The sequence below is a fragment of the Ursus americanus genome, chromosome 2, assembly GCF_024610735.1.
Source record: "Ursus americanus isolate L20-20 chromosome 2, mUrsAme1.1.p, whole genome shotgun sequence".
NCBI lineage: Eukaryota > Metazoa > Chordata > Mammalia > Carnivora > Ursidae > Ursus > Ursus americanus.
In genome coordinates, this window is record NC_142128.1 from 8,700,950 (window position 1) to 8,721,728 (window position 20,779).

The 20,779-nt window shown below is 55.9% G+C and overlaps 1 protein-coding gene across 4 annotated transcripts; it reads left to right on the top strand.

The window, feature by feature from the left end:
- The first annotated feature begins 93 nt into the window (after positions 1–93).
- Positions 94–19,614, top strand: ORAI2 (ORAI calcium release-activated calcium modulator 2). Of its 4 annotated transcripts, none has more exons than XM_045773777.2 (3): positions 94–803; positions 11,245–11,532; positions 16,445–19,614. In XM_045773777.2, exons 2-3 carry the CDS (start codon positions 11,308–11,310, stop codon positions 16,982–16,984), a joined length of 765 nt encoding a protein of 254 aa, XP_045629733.1. In that variant the 5' UTR covers positions 94–803; positions 11,245–11,307; the 3' UTR covers positions 16,985–19,614. The 4 variants fall into 4 exon arrangements, with proteins under 4 accessions (XP_045629733.1, XP_045629734.1, XP_045629732.1 ...); XM_045773778.2 differs by having other exon boundaries at positions 11,295–11,532; XM_045773776.2 differs by lacking the exon at positions 94–803 and adding an exon at positions 7,906–8,044.
- The last annotated feature ends 1,165 nt before the right edge of the window (positions 19,615–20,779 follow it).

The window sequence follows — 20,779 nt, forward strand, 5'->3', positions numbered from 1 at the left end:
GATGTGACAGGGGTGGGCCTGTTTCCAGGCTTGCTGAAGGAAATGGCCCTGGCTCTGGGGCCAGGCTGCACTGCACAGTGCAGGAGCCCCACTTCCTCCCGCTGAGGGGCAGACTGTACCCCATAATACATGCTGCGGCCCAGTAGCCCCCAGTCCCCAAGTGTGAATTGGGAAGCGCCAAGTATGTGCAAGGGGAGATGTGGGGCTCGGCCATGGGGCCAAGCCCCACGAAGGGCAACTTGGTGCATGAAGAGTGCTTTTGAGAAAAACAAAGACTAGAAAAATAAGCAGGTAGAGAATCGAAGCTGGACTGGAGCAGAGCAGAATATGGGCAGTCCTGGCCCAACCCAAAGGGAGGGAGTGAATTGGCCAAAACTGCATTTTCGTCCTCTGGTAAAGGGGGAGCTAAACAAAGTGCGAGAGAACCAGGGGCAGCCTCTCAGGCCAGCAGGAGAGACAGAGATGGTTTGAATTAGAGCCTTTGCTCACTTTTGGGGTTATCTCCAGTTCCAAGTTTCTAAGTATATTTTGTGCCTTTTATGGAGTTCGATAGAATTAAGGAAATAGTGGTTTTGAGCTAAGGGAAACTAAGAAGCATCTTGTTTTTCCTTTTTGCAGTATGGATTTTCCTGGCCCCACCTTCAGCCAGGTGACATCTGTGATCACTTCTGTCCTTTAAGCAATTCAAGCCACGGGAATTTTTCTTTCCCACGAAGCTGAAATGGAAAATCAGCCCTAATAAATTAGCGCGCTCCGTGGCTGTACATTTTGGAACCTGTGTTTCTCTCTTCAGGGACTGGCTGGTTAGTTTTGTGTTTATTATTTGTTCTGTCTTTGTGTTGTTGGTTCCCTTATCTCCCCGCAAGATGTGTGTCACAACTCTTGCTTTGAATCTGCAGCCTGCGTCTCGTGGGTGTTCTCTTGCCCTGCAGGCTGTCGACTGTGCTAGAACTTGGAGCCTGAAGACCTAGGTATTCCAGTTCTTTTTTTAAAACATTTTATTTGAGAGAGAGAGAGAGAGAACACGAATGGCAGAGGGAGAGGGATAAGCAGACTTGGCCCTGAGCGTAGATCCCAGTGTGGGCGCAATCCCAGGACCCCCGAGGTCGTGACCCGAGCCAAAGTCAGAAGCTTACTGCACCGACTGAACCACCCATGTGCCCCCTGGGTATCTCGGTTCTGATGCTCCCTCTGGTGCATCTGGCCAAGAGCTTCCTGACACACCACGCAGAAGTGTGTTGGACAGCGGGGCGGATGCCGGAACAGGTAACAGGATGCCAGGCTGGAGGTTTATGTTCTACACCTTTACTAGGTTTCAGAAGAGGATGCTTAGGTGGAAATGTCTAGCAATTCTGGCAGTTTTTAAGGGGCTATCAATACCTTAGGTTGAACGACGGTCTTCAGGGTTTTGTTGTTTGAGAAAAGGGAACAGTTAGGTGTCATCGTTGAGAAGGGAGTGGGAGGTACGGAGAGACCCCCTTCCCCCCAAAAAATGAAAGCCATGATGGGGAGGAATCATTCAGTAATGCCCTCGTTAATTGGCTTATGTGTGGGGAAAATCAGGACTTGATCCACAAAGGTGTGCATAACTTGGTTGTCTCAGGAAACCTCACGTGTAAGAATTCTGATTTACCTCATTCACTCACTCCCCACGCTTCTGTTGAGCACTTCATGGGACAGCTCTGTGCCAGTTACTTGCAGTAGAATACTCTGTCCTTGGATTAGATGTCCCTTATAGGTTTACCAAATGAGATTTATAAACAGGTCTGGAGACTTGCCAGGGTCACCCAGCAAGTAAGGGACAGAGCTAGCTAGCATTTGAACCCCAGCAATGTGACTCCCAGAATCCACCATTCCGGCCCCTGCACCGAAGTGCTGTGCTGCTCTGGGGAGAAGCTGTGTGTGGCCCAGACCTGCTGGGCGGGGAGGCCCGGTGCCTCTCTTCTGGTGCCAGAGCTGTAGGCTGAAGCCCGCTCCTTCAGTAAGCTCCTGGTGCGCGCGCACATGTAACAACATATCTAATAGTTTTAAATATAGTTGCCCTTTACTGTTCACAGTTCCGTGTTCGTGAATTCACCTGTTCGCTAACACTTGGTAACCCCAGGATGAGTACTTGCGGTGCTTTTGCGGTCACCTGCAGACATGCACAGAGTGGTGAAAAATGCGAGCTGCCTAATGCAGTGTTTCCAGCTGAGTTCAAACAAGGCAGTTCCCTGCCTTCCTGTTCAGCTCAAACTTGTCTATTTCATGGCAGGTTTTTTTGCATTTTTTGCTTTTCCTTGATGATATTGCCATTTTAAAATGGCCCCGAAGCATAGTACTCACAGTACTGTCTAGTGTCCTAAACGCAAGAAGGCCGGGTGTGCCTTAGATGAGCTTCGTTCAGGCGTGAGTTACAGTGCCGCTGGCTGCCAGTTCGTCGACGTGTTTTTATTTTGGGGGTTTTTTTATTTTTTAAGATTTTATTTTTAAGTAATCTTTATGCCCAACATGGGGCTTGAACTCACAACCCCCAGATCAAGAATAGCACGCTCAGGGCACCTGGGTGGCTCAGTCAGTCGGTTAAGCATCTGACTCTTGATTTCCGCTCAGGTCGTGATCTCAGGGTCGTGGGATCGAGCCCCTGGCACGGAGGCTGTTTGAGAGTCTCCCTCTCCCTCTGCCTGTCCCCTTCCCCCCATAAAATAAAATAAACTTTAAAAAGTCACATGCTCCTCTGACTGAGCCAGCCAGGCGCCCCCTACGAACGTGTTTGTAAACAATACACATAAAACAAGGTTATGTGTCGATCGGTTGATGTGACGGGGTGGGGGGGGGTCACAGAAATACCGTTTCCCCAAGCAGCAGTGGTTCAGTATTCACTAATCAGCAGTCAGCGCTCACAGTGACTTTACAGAACATGACTACCATGAATCATAAGAACCAGTTGTGCACGTGTTTGGAGAGGGAGGGAACGCGAGTGAGCAAGCCTGGCCTTCTGGAGAGCAGCGTTTCCTAAAGCAAGGATTGTACCTCACTGCTGGTGTATCGTCTGTGCGAACAGTACTTTATCTCACCTGGGGGATCGGGAGCTGGACTCCTCAGTCCCACTTTGAATGTAGGACCAGAGAAGTCACATGGGAGGGAACCAGCACTCCCCACCTATCCTTAGGTCTTCCCTACTGTGTTCATCTCCCACCATCTAAAAGGTGCCTTTACATGTCCTTTCTCGGCCCTCTCCCCCTTAGCGGGTAAGTGGCTCCCAGACCAGAAAGAGAGCAGAGGTTCAGGCTGAGTCCTCATGCCCCACCTCTTCATCCACCGGACCTGCCTGCCCTCCAGGTACAGTGCCAGGTGCGCACCCCCTGCCCCCCCAGCAAGCAGCTCCATGTGCGACAGCAGAGCAAAGCCCCGGCTCCAGGCTCTCCTGCAAACCACCACCCCATTTATCTCCTCCCTTCTCAGCCCAACTTCCAGAGAGTTCTCTGTGTTTGCTTCCACCTCGCCCAAGTTTTCATCCCCATCATCCCACTGAAAGCCTTCAGTGTTGCCACATCCAGCCCCTGGGGGCACCTGTATTATTTAGAAGCCGACACCCTTAGCATCCCTGACAGTACTGCCTCCTGCCTTTCTTTCTGCCTCGCCCTGCCTTGCTTCTCTGCTCAAATCCTAAATGTTAGGGTGACCCCGTACACTGCCTTTTATGGTCAACACTCAGGCCCCAGGAGATCTTATCTGACCCATGGCTTTAAATACCACCCTCACTGAAGTCTGAGTTTGCGGCTTCAGCTTCCCATTGGAGCCTTCGCCTCAGCCCAGGTCCGTGTCCCACTCCCCTCACTCCTGCTCTGCCTCTTGCTGTGCTGTTGGGCCTCGGCTTTCCACCCACCCTGTTCTGTTTCCCTGTCTTCCTGGCACCCATCTTTTGTTTACTGGTCAGCACCCTGCCACACCAGCATCCCTCACATCCCCCACTCAACTCTGAGCGCCACCAGAGCGAGGACCTGCCTGTCCTGTTCTTTGCTGTACCTCTAGGGCCAGCACAGGGCCTGGGACATCACAGGTGCTCAGTGATGTCCAGTTTTGTGACTGAGCAAATCTCAGTGCCTGAAAGCGAGCAGGGAAGTTGTTCTGACCTGGAAAACGGCCTCTGTCCAGGAGGAGCCTGAGCAGATGGCGCAGTTAGCCGTGTGTGCTGGAGACGGCGGACGTGATGCCCCCACGGCAGCAGAGCTCGCCTCAGACGTCCAGACTGCCGGGCCGCGTCCCGGAGGCCGACTCCTCGCAGCTCAGGCATTTCAGACAGGCCCCCGGCAGCTTCTGCCGCAGGCGCCCCGGTACCTTCAGAAACACTGGTTTGGAACCTGTCGAGGACTGGTACTAGTTCAAGTTTCCTTTCCTGTTTTGACATGTATCTTTTTGGAAAAAGCCAATTACTCAGTTGAGTTAGAGGAGTGATGTATTGTCAACTTTCAGAAATAGGAATATAACTCGGTCTCCAGGCTGCCTGGAAGGAGAGCGGGGAGAGCACTGTTAACTTCGGCGGCGGCGCTGGAAACAGGTGCGCCTTCTCCTCCCCTGTGGAAGCTCATTTATGTCTCCTCGCTGGCGCACACGTGACTAAAGTGAGCTACAATTTGCCATATCTTAATATATTTCTGTGAAGACAACACCGCGGGGCAGGTCCTGAGGCAGTTTTCAGTTTTCTTATTCCACAGAATAGAGCAAATGTTTGTTTGACCATGGACCGATTAAGGACCAAAAGCTTAATCAGAAGGATTCCTAAGTGTCCTTGGCTCAGCAGTGGGGGTGATGGTGAGCAGGGTGCAGGCCTTGGCTTGAAGGAGCTCCAGATCTGATAAGAGACACAGACAAGAGAAAGGTCAGTGCGGTGGCGCGTAGCACAGGGTGCAGCGTGGCATGTGACCCAGGCCTCCGGGATGCGGGCAGGGCTGAGCTGAGCTGGGTAGCTCACAGCAGTTTTAAGAAAGCAAGCTGAGTAGGGATTAGTAGCAGATGCCCTGTCATGGCCTGAGTAACTAGTAAAGGGGATTGGTCTTGATCTAACGCCGCAGGGAGAACTGAAGGGCTGGAGGGGGTTAGAGAGACAGGAATTTTGCCACTTTGCAGTGTGGAAACTAAATGGAAAGGGGACAGGTGGAAGGCTCTTGCAGGAATGCAGAGCAGAGGTGAGGGCCTGAATTAGCGTGAGACCAGTGGGACCAGGGAGAAACGGGAGAGTTCACAGGACTGGATGGGGACAGGAGGAATCAGGAATGACAGATCTGTAATGTCACCGGCGGGGTGGCTGGTAGAACTCCTTGAGAAAGGTGACCCAGGAGGTAGGGCAGGCAGGTGAGGAAAGATGAGGAATTCAGCTGTGAGTGTGGCGAGGGGGGCCTTGGGACGCACCCTACCAGGCTGGGGGTGATCTGGGCTGGAGGTGACCATTTGGAGTCAACAGTCTCCTTGAAACAAGGGGAGTGGGTGGGACCCATTGGAAGGGAAGTGGGGAAACACCCACATCTAGGGGACAGACAGCAGAGGGGGAGACTGCACAGGTTAAAAAAGAAGTGAGGGCACCAGAACAAGAAAGAGAGTTGTTTCTAGATGGGAGGAAGGCACAGCTGAACTCTGTCCTGGAGTTAGCATCACAGCGGCAGCGGGCTGCAGAGGGCTGGGAAGGAAGTGGCGATGACAGCTCTCTTGAGAAGTGTGGCGTAAAGTGGGGGAAGGCGGTGGCAGGAGAGGTCGGAAGGGGTCAGGCTGATTGGGAAGAGAGGCATGGGGGGGGCTGGTCTCAGCACAGGCTAGGAGGCAGCCTGGGAGGTGCGAATTGAAGATCTAAAGGGTAGTGACAAGGACTAGCCATAGGAGTCAATGGCCAAGGGGACAGAACTGTCAGGGGACTGGATACATTGTCCAGAGCAGCTGAGCAGCCATGCGGATGAGAAGAACCAGGGAAGAGGAAAGCAGGGGCCGCGGTCTTCACTGAATGAGGGTGGGCATTGATGGGGAAGACCAGAACGTGATTGGCCCCTGGGATGGGCCACGGAGAACTGGTCTTTTTCAAACTGAGGCCTGAGGAGAAGGAGCAACTTGCCGTGGCCAAACTACTCAGGAAATCACAGCCCAAACTATCACCCAGACATGCCAGCTGGGTAGCTGGCAGCCATGCGCCTTGCCCGGACCCTCTTCCTCTGTGTAGTTGTGCACCTGAGAGTCCCTCCAACTATTAGTATTCTAACTGTTCCTCTCCGTTCAGCATGGTGCTGGCGCCTTCCTTAATCTTCTGGGGGGTGGGGGGAGAAAGCCATTTTCTGTGTTTGGTTAGGAAACTGGCTCCAAAAAGCACTGGTGATGATGACTTAGATTTTGCTTCTGTCTGGGCATGCTGGGTAAGTGTGCTTGCGGGTGGAGGCAGCACTCACTGGCACCGGAAGCTTTCGAAAGGATGTGCAGTCAGACTCCAAGGGTGAAAAATTAAGCAAGTGATTCTGTTGTGGAAAAAATGGTCATCTATGATGCAATGACTCTAGTTTAGAAAGTGTTCCTTCCTGTTTTCCAGATCATTTTATAAAGAGCAGTTGGTTTTTGAGGGTTCTGCCCCCCTGAAATTCAAACAATCGCTTTCCTATAGCCATCTGTAATGTGTGTGCGTGTGTGTTGGGCGGAGGGTCAGTAATCAGACCCTGGGATTTTCCTAGACTGTGGTCTGTTTTTAAGTGTCTTCCTGAATTAAAAGGTGTCATTCTGGCTCTCAGCAACGGCCTCTAAAATACATCTTGAGAGATAAATGGATTTGGCCTGACATCCGTTCACCTCCCTTCTTACAGTTGTCAGAAAACTTGGACTGGTTGACATGAGTGGAATTTTTCTTTCATTTGGATAAATGTGTCACTGTCGGATAGTGTTGTGACAGATGGAAAAATCCTATGTAGGGCACGCAGGAAGGACTGTGAGGGGCCTTCTGGCACAGGGCTTGATAGGAACCCATCTAGCCTCTTAGTTGATTATTCGTATGCACTTCCTGAAAAGAATGTTCCTGTTTGAATAGCTCAGTAGAACAGCTCAGGGGACGTTCATCAGGGATCAAGCGAGCTGCACCAGGGTTAGGACCCCGCGTGTCTCGCTGGGCCTGTGGGCGGAGGGGACGGCTACAGTCCTGGTGACCACCTGACCAGCTCCTGTGCGCTCTGCACAGCGCCACGGTCCACCCTGGCAAACGGGTGTGGCTGCCGGAACCCTTCCCAAACGGAGCCCTTTTCCCCACTCCAGCCACCTCACCCCGCCGGCCCTGTGGCCTGACAATGGGATACCTGTTCCCTCTCCCCGCAGGGCGTGCCCTCCTGGCCTTTCCCCACCCATCCACAAGGCCCATGGCTAGTCCTGGGCATCCTTTGGGGGTCACCCTGGGGACTCCGTGCTTTCTTTGGGTCCTCAGACCCACACACGGGCCAAGCAGGGCTCACCCTGCCCTGGACCTGTTGTCCAGACCCAGACCAGATAAAGGGCAGCCGCATCGTTTGCCCGCACGGCTGGGGGATAAGGCAGGGCGCGGTGAGAGCGAGGGATGCCCAGGCTTCCGGCCCCCTTCGCCGCCGCACCAACCGTGTTCACTGTGGCCCACGGCGCGCCCGGGGAACGGGAGAGATGCGCACCTTTTGCCGGTTTCCGCTCCCAGGCTTCCGGCCCGTGTGGTCCTGACCAGCGGGCCCACACCGCGGGGGTCCCCCAAGAGGGGCAGCGAGTCCCGCCCCTCCCTTTCCTTTCCTTTCCCTCCCCTCCCCTCCCGTCCTGTCAGGTCACGTGGCCCGTAGCGCCCCCACGGGCCAACCACGTGACGGCGGCGCGCCGTTGCCTTGGCAGCGGCTGCGGTGGCCCGCGGGGGCGGGGCAGCCGGCGGGGGCGGGGCCGGGGGGGGAACCTGGCGGGACGCAAGGAAGGAGGGAGGGGGCCGTGCTCAGCGCCCCGGCCGGGCCACGGGGCCCCAGGGCAACACGGCCACGCCGCCTGCCGCAAGCCCGAGCCGGAGCGCAGCCGGGTGGACAGGCAGAGCAGCTTGGTGAGTGCTCGCCGTGGGGGGTTGGCGGGGTGTGTGTCGGGGTACCCCGCCCTGCTGGGGGACCGACCGGAATTGCACTGGGATACTCGATGGGGGGAGGGGATGGATTTTCTCCTGGGCAAGCTTGGGATGGGGTGGCTGCGGGGTTGGAGGGTGGCCAGGTGGCCCCAACCCCATGAGATCCTTGGGCGGGGTGCAGCGCTGAGAAGGCTCGGAGGTTGGGGACGGGGGACGGAGTGCGGATCCTGCGGCAACTGAAGCTTCCCTAGGGAAGGGACAAATGCAGGTGGATGCCTCTGGGAGACCCCTGTGGGGGCTGTGCACCCCCCCACACTGCGGGTGTGACAAAGACCGAGTCAGAAACAGACTCGCCATTGCTCATGCCCCAGATGTTTAAAGGAAGTTAAGACAGGCAAACCCCAAACCTACCCCGTGGAAATGTTTCAGACAGGCCTGCCAAGGAGAATAGCTCATCTTTAGAGAGTCACGGTTATTCTACAAGAGCTTTTTTCTGTGACTGCCCCTTATATATAAAAAACAAAAATCCCCTGCAAAGTTTAGCCAAGAGAGCACCTCTTGGAGCGTCTGCCACCTGACAGAGATGTCCGGTTCCATCTTGCCCCTCCCCACCCCACCCCCTACCCCATCCGGGAGTGTGTAGACCAGACTCTGCCTCTCCCCAGGGTAGGGGGAGGAGGCCTGGCACAAGGTAGGACACTGGGGCTGGGACCGTTAGAATGCATGTGAATCCGTCCGCGCTGCTCCCTCAGCAGGAAGTGGCCTCTCTATCTCCGGGACCCACAGGCCTGCCTCAAGACCCAGGCTCCAAGCAGATGCACAGCCCTCCCTTCCTTCCATTCCCTGCTGCTCTGAGGACATGTGCAGGGCTGAGACTGCCTAGGCACTGCCCAGAGGCCAGTGTCTGACCTCACTGCCCCCAAAGCCCTCCATCTCCTCTCCAACTTGAGCCCATAACCACTGATGGGCCCTGGGCTTCCTGCTTCTTCACCCCACACTCTGCCTTTACCCCTTTGGAGGCTCCCAGTCCTTGCTGCCCCTCCCAGTCGGCCAGCCGTTTCAGTGGACACCCAGAGCAGCCTGACCCCGGTTCCTTCAAAGCCCCTGCAGCCCGGCGCCTCCAGAGGGTCCAGCGCATTCCTGCTGCCGGGGCTGCCTCTGGCTCCACACACATCCCATATCCTGCCTTCCCCCCACATTTCCGTGACCCCTGCTGCAGCCAGCCTTCCTGCCACGTCCCCTTGCCTCTCAGAACCCTGCCCTGCGGGCAGTGTCTCCTCTCCAGGAAGGGTCCCTCTTCGCTAGTGCTGCCTTTACTACTTATGTTCTTGCTCCCCAACAGGGATCTTCTCCCTTCCCGAGGCTGAGGCAGCCAGCCCCTCCTCTGCTCCCTTGGCCCTCACACCCCCTCCACTAAAGCAGCATTTAGCTCACCGGGTGAGAATCCCCCGCTAATGCTGCTCCCCCACTGGGCAGAGTTCCTTGAAGGAACTCACAGGATCCTCACCACTTCCATCTTTGATGCCTAAGTACCAAACGCAGCCTGACCGTAGAGCCCAGTAAGCATCTGTTGGATGGAGTTTAGAGGACGGATACCCTGAGAGGGCAAAGGTTGTGCCTGTCACCCATCCACATGGCCCTATGCTGTCCTCATACCTGTCGGCTCACTTCTGTGACGTGTGGGAGAAGAAGAGAGGAAAAGTGAATTTCCAGATGATGCCGTTCTCAATTATTTGGAGTTCAGGGATGGGTTAGTTAGTGAACAGCGTTTCTCTGGATTCTCCCCGCAGGAAGGGACGTTCCAGTGATGGAAGTGCTCAAAGCAGTGCCTCTGGCTGCAGACGTGGGTGGGGGGCAGGGTGACCACGGCTCCCGCGTCGACGTTCCTAGAAATGACCTAGTAATTGGTATCCCCTGGCAGACATAGAAGAGCACAGAACTGTTCCCCAGGGTCCTATTGGCCAGTAAAAGCTACACTTCTGCAGCCTGGCAGAGAACAAAGAGGAAGGCACCCCAAAAGAGAGAGCTCTTCCCCACCCCCAGGACCTTCCCATAGAACCCTTTCAGAGATTAACGTGGCTTGATCGAATTTGGCACGTTCCCGCAGCCGCTGACCCTGGTAAACAGCCCCCCCCCCAGCTATGCTCCCTGGGACCTAGAAACACTGATCTGTTCTTAATAGCCTTAAGTAGGCTTTCGGTGGGTCCTATGCGGGCCTGAACGTACAAGTTAATATCTGATGCCAAGCGAGCTGTGAGGTGCCTGTGCCCTTGAAGTCTGCCCTACAGATTAATTAGAGCCGAGCCCGGCGTGCTGCTGCACGGGCCGGCCCCTTGGGCCGCATGAGACCGCCAATCCCCTATTTGGATTAGTGGAGATTTGGGTTTAAATTCACAAATCTTGACAGATTGGCCTTTCTGATCTTCATGCCGTGTTATTATCAAACCAGGTATCTACCTGGGATGACTGCAGATGCCTCTGGCCTCCACTGCTCTGTGAAAGGTGCCCGTGTCGGTGGATTCAGTTTTTCCTTTTGCTCATGGTTTCCATGGGACCCTGGATGTGTCTTTTATTTAGTTACAGAAACCAAGTATTTCTGGGGGTGAACTGCGCCGATTAAAATTCAAGTTGGATTTGAGAAATGAGCCCCTACTTGGAAATGTGTTTTTCATGGTTGGCGCCTGGGCTTTGAAAAGCGGTTTTGAGTCTTCGGGTCCGTTATTTTGTTTCCAAGCCCTGTAAGGGTGGGGGTGTCCCCACTGGAAGATGCACAGGGATCACACAGTAGGATCGAATCTAGGCTTAGCGACTAGGTCCTAGGATCTTTACATGCTGGTCCTGTACGTGCTGTAGCTCCCTATTTCCTGAAGATAGGAAGAAATTGGAAGATTCCTTAGGTGTTTTGGCTAACCCTAGAATTCCATTCACCCGCAATCCACCGTTGCTTAGAGCCTTTCTGATGTAGGGATGGAAGGCTGGACCTTTAGCTTTGTGGAGGCACGATGGACACTGGCGAGGGGAAGGGGGGGTCCTGGAAATGCACTCCTGACCCTTCTCTCCAGCAGAGGGTCCCCACGATCCTGTGCAGGGATCAGGTCCCCACACTCAATACTACCCCTGGTGTAGGGTATATACAGCAGGTCCCATCGAAAGTTAACTTGCCCGGCTTCTGGCTTTTCCAGGTCTCAGGAATCCTCTGGGATGCCTGAGAGTCTCTCTCTCCTGCCCCCAGTCTGGCTCCCACCATGAGTGCCGAGCTCAACGTGCCTGTGGACCCCTCCACTCCCGCCTGCTCTGAACCGGGCCACAAGGGCATGGATTACCGAGACTGGGTCCGCCGCAGCTACCTGGAGCTGGTCACCTCCAACCACCACTCCGTGCAGGCCCTGTCCTGGAGGAAGCTGTACCTGAGCAGAGCCAAGCTGAAGGCCTCCAGCCGGACCTCTGCCCTTCTCTCCGGCTTCGCCATGGTGAGTGCAGACGTGTGGCGAGGCCCGCAGCCTGCAAAGTGGGCTTCTGCTCTGAGATCCTTCAGGGAGCTTCAGGGAGCAAAGCACTCCCTCTGGGCCCTGCTGGCAGTCAGGACGGACCCTTAGGAAGTCTCCTCATGTCTCAGCTCCTCCCAGTTGCCTGCTTTGTCAACCGGAGGGGTTGTCTGGGGGACCCAAGGGAGTCCCCAAGTCCCGGAGACCACAGAAAGCCCCCTTTTGACATTCCCACAAAGCAGTTACCTGGCAGGGAAGTCGAGAGCAATTGAAACAGCTTCAGTGTACATGGGGGAAAGTACCTATGTCTGCCCCAGCCCGGCCACCACCCAAGAATGGAAATCTGAAGGATTTGAGCGGGTCTGTGGGAATGATTGGTATTTGCTCAGTTTAACCCAGTTCGGGATGCAGATGCCCCCCCCCCCCCCCCGCCCCAAGATGTGGCCTCTTGGTGATGAAACAGAGCCTCTGGCCTGACTCCTGGCTGCCAGGCTGCAGCTTTCCTTCTGCCCCAGGACAAAAGTCGATCTCGGGGCAGAATCCCATGCCCTAAGAAGGGCCATGTCACCAGTTGACTCCAAGGCCCCTGACCCACATCCCTTCAGGGAATTATCTCGGAGGGTGAAGATGCCAGAATTGAGAGTGACCGCCCCTCATTCTCTATTGTATGCTCAGAAGTCCTATTGGGTGGAAATAATTTTTTTCGTTATTTTTTTAATTTAAAAAAAGATTTTATTTATTTGTGAGAGAGAAAAAGGGAGAGTACAAGCAGGGGTAGCAGCAGAGGGAGAGGGAGAAGCAGGCTCCCTGCTGAACAGGGAGCCCAACATGGGGCTTGATCCCAGGACCCCAGGATCATGACCTGAGCCGAAGGCAGACATCTAACCGACTGAGCCGCTCAGGCGCCCCAACTTTTTTCTTTAATGTAAAAAAACAGTGGTTATTTTTCCAAAGCCCAGAGCCTCCGTTGTCAGATTGGTAGTATAGAAAATAAACTGTCAGAGTGAGCCACCCTGGCCACTCCTGTGGCAGGGGTCTGCTCGCTCGTTGGTATGGGCCACCCTTGGAAAACCAAGAGCCTGTGTAGTCAGGGCGTGGCAGAGGTCACCAAGCTTAGAGGCAATAAGTTGGGGTTTAGGTCTGTAGTTTAAAGCAAAGGCTTGGGGCGCCTGGGTGGCACAGCGGTTGAGCGTCTGCCTTCGGCTCAGGGCGTGATCCCGGCATTACGGGATCGAGCCCCACATCAGGCTTCTCCGCTGGGAGCCTGCTTCTTCCTCTCCCACTCCCCCTGCTTGTGTTCCCTCTCTCGCTGGCTGTCTCTCTCTGTCAAATAAATAAATAAAATCTTAAAAAAAAAAAAATAAAGCAAAGGCTTTATTTAGGTGTTGCATGGTATTGATTTACTTATTTTTTTTTCAAAGACTTATTTTACTTGAGAGAGAGAGAGCACAAGCGGGGGGGGGGAGCAACAGAGGGAGAGGGAGAAGCAGGCTCCCCAGTGGGCAGGGAGCCTGACGCGGGGCTTGATCCCAGGACCCCAGGAACATGACCTGAGCTGAAGGTACCTGCTTAACTGACTGAGCCATCCTGGCGCCCCTGATTTACTTATTTTTAACATAGCTTCAAAAGGGTACAGTCATACGGTGCACAACCTTGGCTTATAGTGATTTTTGTCCCGTGGTTTCCATGACACGCAAAAGACAGAATGTTTTCTCAAGCTTAATTTGAAGGAATATGTGTGAGAAGTATATACGTCACTATGAAAATGAGAGCTTGTTTTCTCTACCACAGAATTATAGGATTGCAGTGTGTGTGTCTGGCCTGCTCTGATTATTACATTTGTGACTCTGGAAGACAAACCGTGGGGAGTATCGCGTGAGCTGATGCAGTCCGCCAGGTTTCCTTTGCGTGTAGGGCCCGGGTCTCAGAGGTCACTTCCTGTCTGCAGCTGTCTGTTTAGACCGTGGCCTTCCAAATACTTGGATCAAATACTTGGATCTGCAGACTTAGAGACGCGTCACTGTTTTCCCAGCCCACGAAAGGGCTCACCCACATCGAAACCTCCAAAACTACTCACTTAAAATTGGAAAACAGGCCCTGTTCATCGGGTTACAAAACAAGGAGTGGATTCTAGAGGACCAGTGTGAGGCCAAGTGGCAGCCTGCAGGGTAGGAAATGGTCTTAGAATGAAAATAGTGACCACAGAGGGACAGGCATGGGAGGGCCCGATGTGTCCCACAGAGTGCTGTCCGTCCCTAGCTTGGTGATGGCGGTCACCCTTGCCAGGAATTATTCCTTTCTTAGCATTTACGGAGTGTCTCCTCTACCAGCACGTGCTCCCTTACGCAGTCTGGGATACATTTCAGCAGCCGTACGTGCCCTCACCTTCCCTTCTAGAAGGTTCCTCTCAGGGAGGCTGCCACAGCCTAATACGCGCTGGAGATTCAGCTGTAATGGGGGGAAACTGGAAAGCAGTAGACAGCGTGGCGCAAGGACCAGGGCTGGGGACAGCAGCAGCGCACCCACACGCGCCGCCGGTAGACCAGGTCATCATTTGGACAGTGGCTCAGCGCGGAGAACGCAGACACACAGATCATCAGGTGGTGTGTCAGCCGCAGACACCGTGGCCGAGCGAGGGGCAGGGACAGGCAAAAATGAAAACAGACAGTTTGCTAGGTGGAGTCTCTCCCTTCGAGTTCTGTATCCCCTAATTAGAATTGCAAAGCTGTTCTTTTGTCCGACAGCAAGCACTTTTGCCCAGCCCTGAGCCTGTTTCTTCGTGTTTATCTCTGCAAACACACAGAACCAGTGATCCGAGGCCCCCTCATAAAATCTTTGCATAAACACATTGAAAAAAGGCCTTTTGGCCTTTTCTCCCGTGAAGGCTGGACAAAACTGCTTTCCTACTATAGGCCTTTTACTTATCTTTGTTTCTCACCTCAACATCCTCTGTGGTTTACAACCTCCTTTTGTTGAACCACGTCCTTTGTGGTAACAAGAGTCTGTCCAGGCCACAGGGGCACTGAGAAAAGACCATCCCTCAACTCTTGTGGTATGGCGACTGTCTATATGGAGCAGTGGTCACTGCTGAGTTTCTGTTCAGCTGTGGTCCACTAGGACTGCCATATCTTCTTTTTACCTACTGAATGTTCTGTTTCTGCTGAGAGGATGAGCCTCGCTCTAGGAGGTGGTAGTTGCTAGAAGTTATGAAATCTTTATTGTCAAATTTTAAAAACGGGATGGCTTAGATCTAGGAAGCAAACACAGTGGGTAGAAAAACCTTCCTCTGACTTCTTTCTGCTTTCCCTCCCCTTTCCTTGACTGTCTGGTTTCTTACCTCTGGGTACCCGGGAGAAGGCCCTTGGTGAGCTCCGGAGTCCTTGCCGGGCCTGAACTAAACCATCCCCTGGGAGAAGTCCACAGTGCCGGGGAGGGGGGCCGGGGGCAGGTGCCAGGCCATGGAGGGAGCCATTCTCCGTGGACTGGGCCTACCCTGGGGGAAGCAAGGCAGGAGCATGTTTCCTAATCTGTAGTTTGAATGCCCTTTAGGACTTGTGCTGAGCAGGTCCTGCCTTGCTGTCTATAGACGTTCACTGCCACGGAGATAGGCTGGGGCTTCTGGTTCCCTCTGTGGATCTTTTCCTTTCCTTTTCTTTCCTTTTTGAAGATTGATTGATTGATTTGAGAGAGAGAGAGAACGCACACATGCGCACATGAGTTGAGGGGAAGAGTGGAGGGAGAAGGGGAATCTCAAGCAGACTCCCCTCAGTGTGGAGCCCGGATACGGGGCTCGATCTCACGACCCTGAGATCACCACCTGAGCCAAAACCAAACTAGGCGCCCCTTTTTCTTTTATTTAAAACTAGTTTTGGGGGCACCTGGCTGGCCCAGTCAGTAGAGCACGTGACTCTTGATCTCAGGGGCATGAGTTAAAAAAATATTTTTAGTTAAAAAAAGATAAAAACAGTTTTTATTTTATCAAAGTTAATACATGCTCCCGGTTTACAACGGAAGGAGCCCCGGGAGGCCGCTAAGCAGCCCTCACCCCCCACCCGCAGCAGTGACTGCAGGCCCCTCCTTTCTGAATAACTTCTCCAGACTGCTGTTCCTAGATTTATCCATTTCAGGCCTTACCTATAGGCCTCGTCTCCTTGTGACTGTGGGTGATGACTCAGCTCTTTGCCCAGCCTGGCCCCCTCCCCACAGCCTCCCCTCACCTCTGCCCTCATTCCTGTCACCATGCCTGGCCTTGGAGATGCGGGCTTCTCCCTGGGGCGTCTGGTCTCCACTGCCACATGCACCCTGCAGTCCGTGTGAGGCTGTCTGGGTGTGCGGCTCTGAGTCTGGGGGCCGCCAGGAGCCCCTCTTACTACTTTTCTCCTGTTACCCTTTGAAAGGTTAGTTTTTTATTTCTTTTTAAAGTATTTTATAGATTTTATTTACTTATTTGACAGAGAGAGAGCACAAGCAGGGGGAGCAGCAGAGGGAGAAGCAGGCTCCCCACTGAGCAGGGAGCCTGATATGGGGCTCAGTCCCAGGACCCCGGGATCATGACCCGAGCCGAAGGCAGACGCTCAACCGACTGAGCCACTCAGGCGTCCCGGTTTTTTATCGTTTGAAAAACAGCATTTGTTTGGTGGCTAAGCCAAGCCATGGGGTCCTGGGAAGTGTGGCCCCTCAAAGCCCGGTACCCCCAGGAACCCCCTGCGTTCGTGCCGGAAGGCCCCCCAGGGGGTGAGCCCCACCTTTCCCCACCCTGCGCTTTAATCTCTCCTGCACCTTCGAGATCCCTGCTCAGCGAGATGTTCTTAGCTCCTCGGAAAACAGGAGACGCTGAAGGGCGAGGCGGGCGCCCCCTGCCCCGCACCGGCCCAGCCTCGCCTGCTCTGCCTCGCAGGTGGCCATGGTGGAGGTGCAGCTGGAGACGCAGTACCAGTACCCCCGGCCGCTGCTCATCGCCTTCAGCGCCTGCACCACGGTGCTCGTGGCCGTGCACCTGTTCGCCCTGCTCATCAGCACGTGCATCCTGCCCAACGTGGAGGCCGTGAGCAACATCCACAACCTCAACTCCATCAGCGAGTCGCCGCACGAGCGCATGCACCCCTACATCGAGCTGGCCTGGGGCTTCTCCACCGTGCTGGGCATCCTGCTCTTCCTGGCCGAGGTGGTGCTGCTCTGCTGGATCAAGTTCCTGCCCGTGGACGCGCGCCGCCAGCCCGGCCCCCCGCCCGGCCCCGGCGGCCACACGGGCTGGCAGGCCGCCCTCGTGTCCACCATCATCATGGTGCCCGTGGGCCTCATCTTCGTGGTCTTCACCATCCACTTCTACCGCTCCCTGGTGCGCCACAAAACCGAGCGGCACAACCGCGAGATCGAGGAGCTGCACAAGCTCAAGGTGCAGCTGGACGGGCACGAGCGCAGCCTGCAGGTGGTGTGAGCGCGCGGCGCCCTGACGCCGGCACGCGGCTCGGACCGCAGTCGTACCCGCCTTCACGCCGGAACACCTGGCTGGGTGGGCCTCCCGCAGCAAATGGAGATCTGTAGTAAAAAGAGAGACTCTGTTGCTACGAGCTTAGAGCAAAAAAAGCCTGCCTTGTGGGGCCCGGGGACTTCCTGCGGCAGGAGATGGGGCTCCAGGCGGCACCCAGGTGTCACGGGCAATCTCCGCGATGGGGACCCAGCAGCCCGGGGGGGGGGGGACGGGGGGGCGGGGAGAGAGGGGGAGGGCTGAGGCTTTCAGAGAAGGGATCGCCCCGTGACCCCTGAGGGGGGTCTCACAGTGCTGCCCTGCTGCGATTAGACCAGGTGCAGGCCCACAGCTTGGCCCGGTGCTTCCCTCCCCTGCCTTGGAGCGATTAGGTGGCCGGGCTGACAGGGAAGAAGCAGGAGCCGGGGGTCCCAGGTCTGCTTAGCAGGCGCGGAGGGTGCCCAGCCGGGCTTCGGATTGGTCCGGCCCTGGGGAAGACTTCCGATGGTGGCCTGACGGGGCTGGGGAGGCACGTGTGTGGGCCTCCCGTGTGAGGTGGGGAGAGGGGGTGTACTCTGGGGCACCCTGGGCTCAAGTGCGCTCTTCCCAGTCAGCCTGGAGCCCCGGTCACGCTGACCCAGCAAATCCACCAGGGTGGGGAAAGGGCCCACAGTGCAGAGCCCTCGATCTTTGGGCTACAGAATAGCCTCTGAGCCCACGTCGGCTGCTCCACCAGGCTATGGCCGCCAAAGCTACTGGCCCAGACAGCAGCTCGTGCTTCCCGTCTCCCTGCTGCCCGTGACCCCAGGAGGCGGGAGGGCGCGGCCTAGGGGACCTTCTGTCTAGACAAGGCCCGTTGGCCTGACCTGGCGCGATGCAAGATCTGCTTTTAATGATGTGGGGCAGCAGCTGCAGGGAGGGCGAGACCCCCAGTCCTCTCGGCCGCACGCAGGGGCCCAGCTCACGCATTTCCGTGGCCGTGTGCCATGTGGGTTCGGATGTTTTCACTAGACCGGAGCCCGTGTTCTTGGGCCGCACACATAACGTACTACGGTTCAGCCTGGGGTGAGCATCCCGCACCCCGAGCTGCTTTTAAAACCCATGTTTACCACATCGGCCAGCAGCAGCCTGGAGAGGGAGCCTTTCTTGTTTCCGCCGTCATCGGACGTCATGCTCTGATGGCGTTTCTGTGGACAGCTTACTCTCTGTGGGTCTGGGTTGCCCGTGCCGAGAAATCCTGGCTGGCCTGGCCTGGCTGCGGCTGCGGGCGGTGTGACACACTGTTGAGCACGTACACCTTAACACATAACCAAAATGCCAAGGGGCTGTGCGGGAGCCGTGCCAGGAGTCGCCGTGGTGTCGGGACATTATGGGAGCCCGGACATTGGGTTCCATGGAGCCAGACGAGAGCCTGGCGTCTTCCACGGGGCGCAGTCCTGGCTGTCTGCAGACATCTGTCGTTGCTTGCTCTCTGGCGCGTGTCTGTGCTCTCCTGGAGCCTTGTTGAAAAGGCTTGTTTGGCTTCGTATGTATTTGCTTTGTGTCCGAGTCACTGTAAGACAGCCACTGTGTGTCCTAGCCGGGACGGGACAGGCTGGCTCCTCCCCACGGCTGGGAGTGGGCAGCAGGCCCTTCCTCTAGCCTAAGCCTTGGGAAAGGGGCCGTCCTGGCCTCACTTTCCTGGGCCATCTGGTGTCCCTGCCCCAAGTGCGCCAGACGTGTCAAGCTCCCCAGACTGGAAAGCACCCCCAGTGCCAGCCGGGGGCTGGTGGTTAATGCCCGTTCCGCAGGCAGAGCTGCTGGCCTGGCTGCCTCGGGCTAGACACTGGGTGACCCGTGACCGTGCTGCACGGGTAGCAAAGATGCCACATCCCGTGTTTTTAACGCTGATTAGAAGAGTGTAGTTCTTGTTCTCTTTCTTCTAGAGTGTTCTCCCAGCTCCCAGCAGCATGGGGCAAGCTGAGTTTCTGTGGGAACAGAGAGGACCATGGGTCTGGGGCCTGGCGGTCTGTGGGGAATCTCAGGGTAGCCCCATAGCTTTGGGGGAGGTGGAGGATCGGCTGCTATTCGGAGCTGCAGACAACTCAGCGGGGCGGGCTGGGCTGGGGGGAGGCCGACGATGAGCCGGAAAGGCAGTTTGTGGAGGTTTAACCTGATTGTGAGCGTTCCAGGCGTCCGGCCGCTCGGGGTGAGGCACCGCGCAGGCCACCGCGGAGCCAGCGAGGGCTTGCCCTACTTTCCTCCGCGCGGGGCCTTCCCGGGGCTCACGATCTGAGCGGCCAGAGTCGCTGAGGCCCTCTCCAAAGTGGAACACGGTCTCCCTTTAGTACCAGACCAGAAGTTTCCAAACCCAAGTGTTTCTATTTTAGAAACTGCAAGGGCAGAGTGTATTCTCGTGTCTTCTAGGAAAGTCTGGTGAGGCTCAGAGCTTGTGAGTCTGAGCGCATCAAGGCTCAGCAGCAGCAGTTACCTGTCTCGCGCTGATTAATTCATTATGCATGACACTGGAGATCACATACAGTGAACATCACCCCTGTCCTGTGTGCGGGTTTTTCACACAGTTGCCCGGGATTGAACCGAATAAATCAGTGCCTCTGTGACGCGCCCTCTCTGCTCTTGGCGGAGCGCCGTGGACGGAGGTGTCGGGCGGGAGCCCCTGGCTCTTCCGCGGTGTGTGCTGCCTCCTGGAGGGCAGACCGCCTCTCCTGAGGCCCCTCCTGCCTCTTTCGAATTGCTGGTCACCGACATCGTGTCTTAACAGGCTTCCCAGGCGAGGGGGTGACTGCTCTGGAATGGGCAGGCAGGGTGCTCGGACCCGGACATGCTGGGCGGCTCCCTCCAAGTGGGGCCCCGAGAGAACGGAGCGTCTCTGGCTGCCGCTTCCCTTCCCTTCCCCAGCAGAGCTATCCTTTTCTAGAAACACAGCAAGGGACAGCCCCGCGGGTGGCTGGGCGCCAACCGCCCCCATCTGAATTGGGTCAGCTTGAAGGTCCCCAGACCCTCCCGGTGAGGAGCCACAGAGGCTCTGGTCCTTTGGGGGCAACTTCTCCATCCCAGGTACCTGTGGCTCTGGGGTCAGGACCACGGAATCCCTCCCACAGCCTAGTGACACTCCTGAGAAGCTCCCAGACATTCTGTTTTGTAACTGTTACCCACTGAGGCCCCTGTCCAGGAAAGGATGTCTGTCTTTTATTTTCAACCTGCAGGCACTTCAACCTAGAGGCTTCTAGGAGTCAGGTGTGCAAAGCACCCGACACCACTGCGTGGACAAGGTCTGCCAATCCCTCGGGGGGCCCACCTGCCTCTGCGGCCCGGGAGGAGGACTTCCCAGGCCCCCAGGTCTAAAGGAGGGCTGAGTTCCCTACAAAGCCCGGGTCCAGCAAGCCCACTGCATGGGCCACTTCCCCAGGGAGTGCAGCCAACCCACAGAAGGCTCAGTCTCGACTCCCATGCCTCCAGAAGGTGGCGAGTCAGGGTCCACAGAGTTGTGGGTGGGGGCCAGCAGGGCGAGGGGCACAGGACTGAGCCGAGATGCCTCGCTAGGCCCAGTTTAGAACCTGCTGAACCCTCTCTGCAGCCCCGGATGTCTGTGCCCCCCACACACACACATATACACACACACGGTTACTGGGGACACAGTACAGACTACGTGAGTCTCAACAGGAATAACCCAGACAATGCTTCCTGGACTGAGCGCCGCATCCTCTGCCCCTTGGGACCAGCCTGGGCCTCACCACCCCCAGCTCCAAACAGATAAATGGCCCT

What these genes read in the sequence shown, in the direction of transcription:
- ORAI2 (XM_045773777.2), top strand. Translation starts at nt 11,308, where the DNA reads ATGAGTGCCGAGCTCAACGTGCCTGTGGACCCCTCCACTCCCGCCTGC. An exon ending in TTCTCTCCGGCTTCGCCATG is followed by an intron (nt 11,533 to 16,444) that starts GTGAGTGCAGAC and finishes TCTGCCTCGCAG; the next exon opens with GTGGCCATGGTGGAGGTGCA.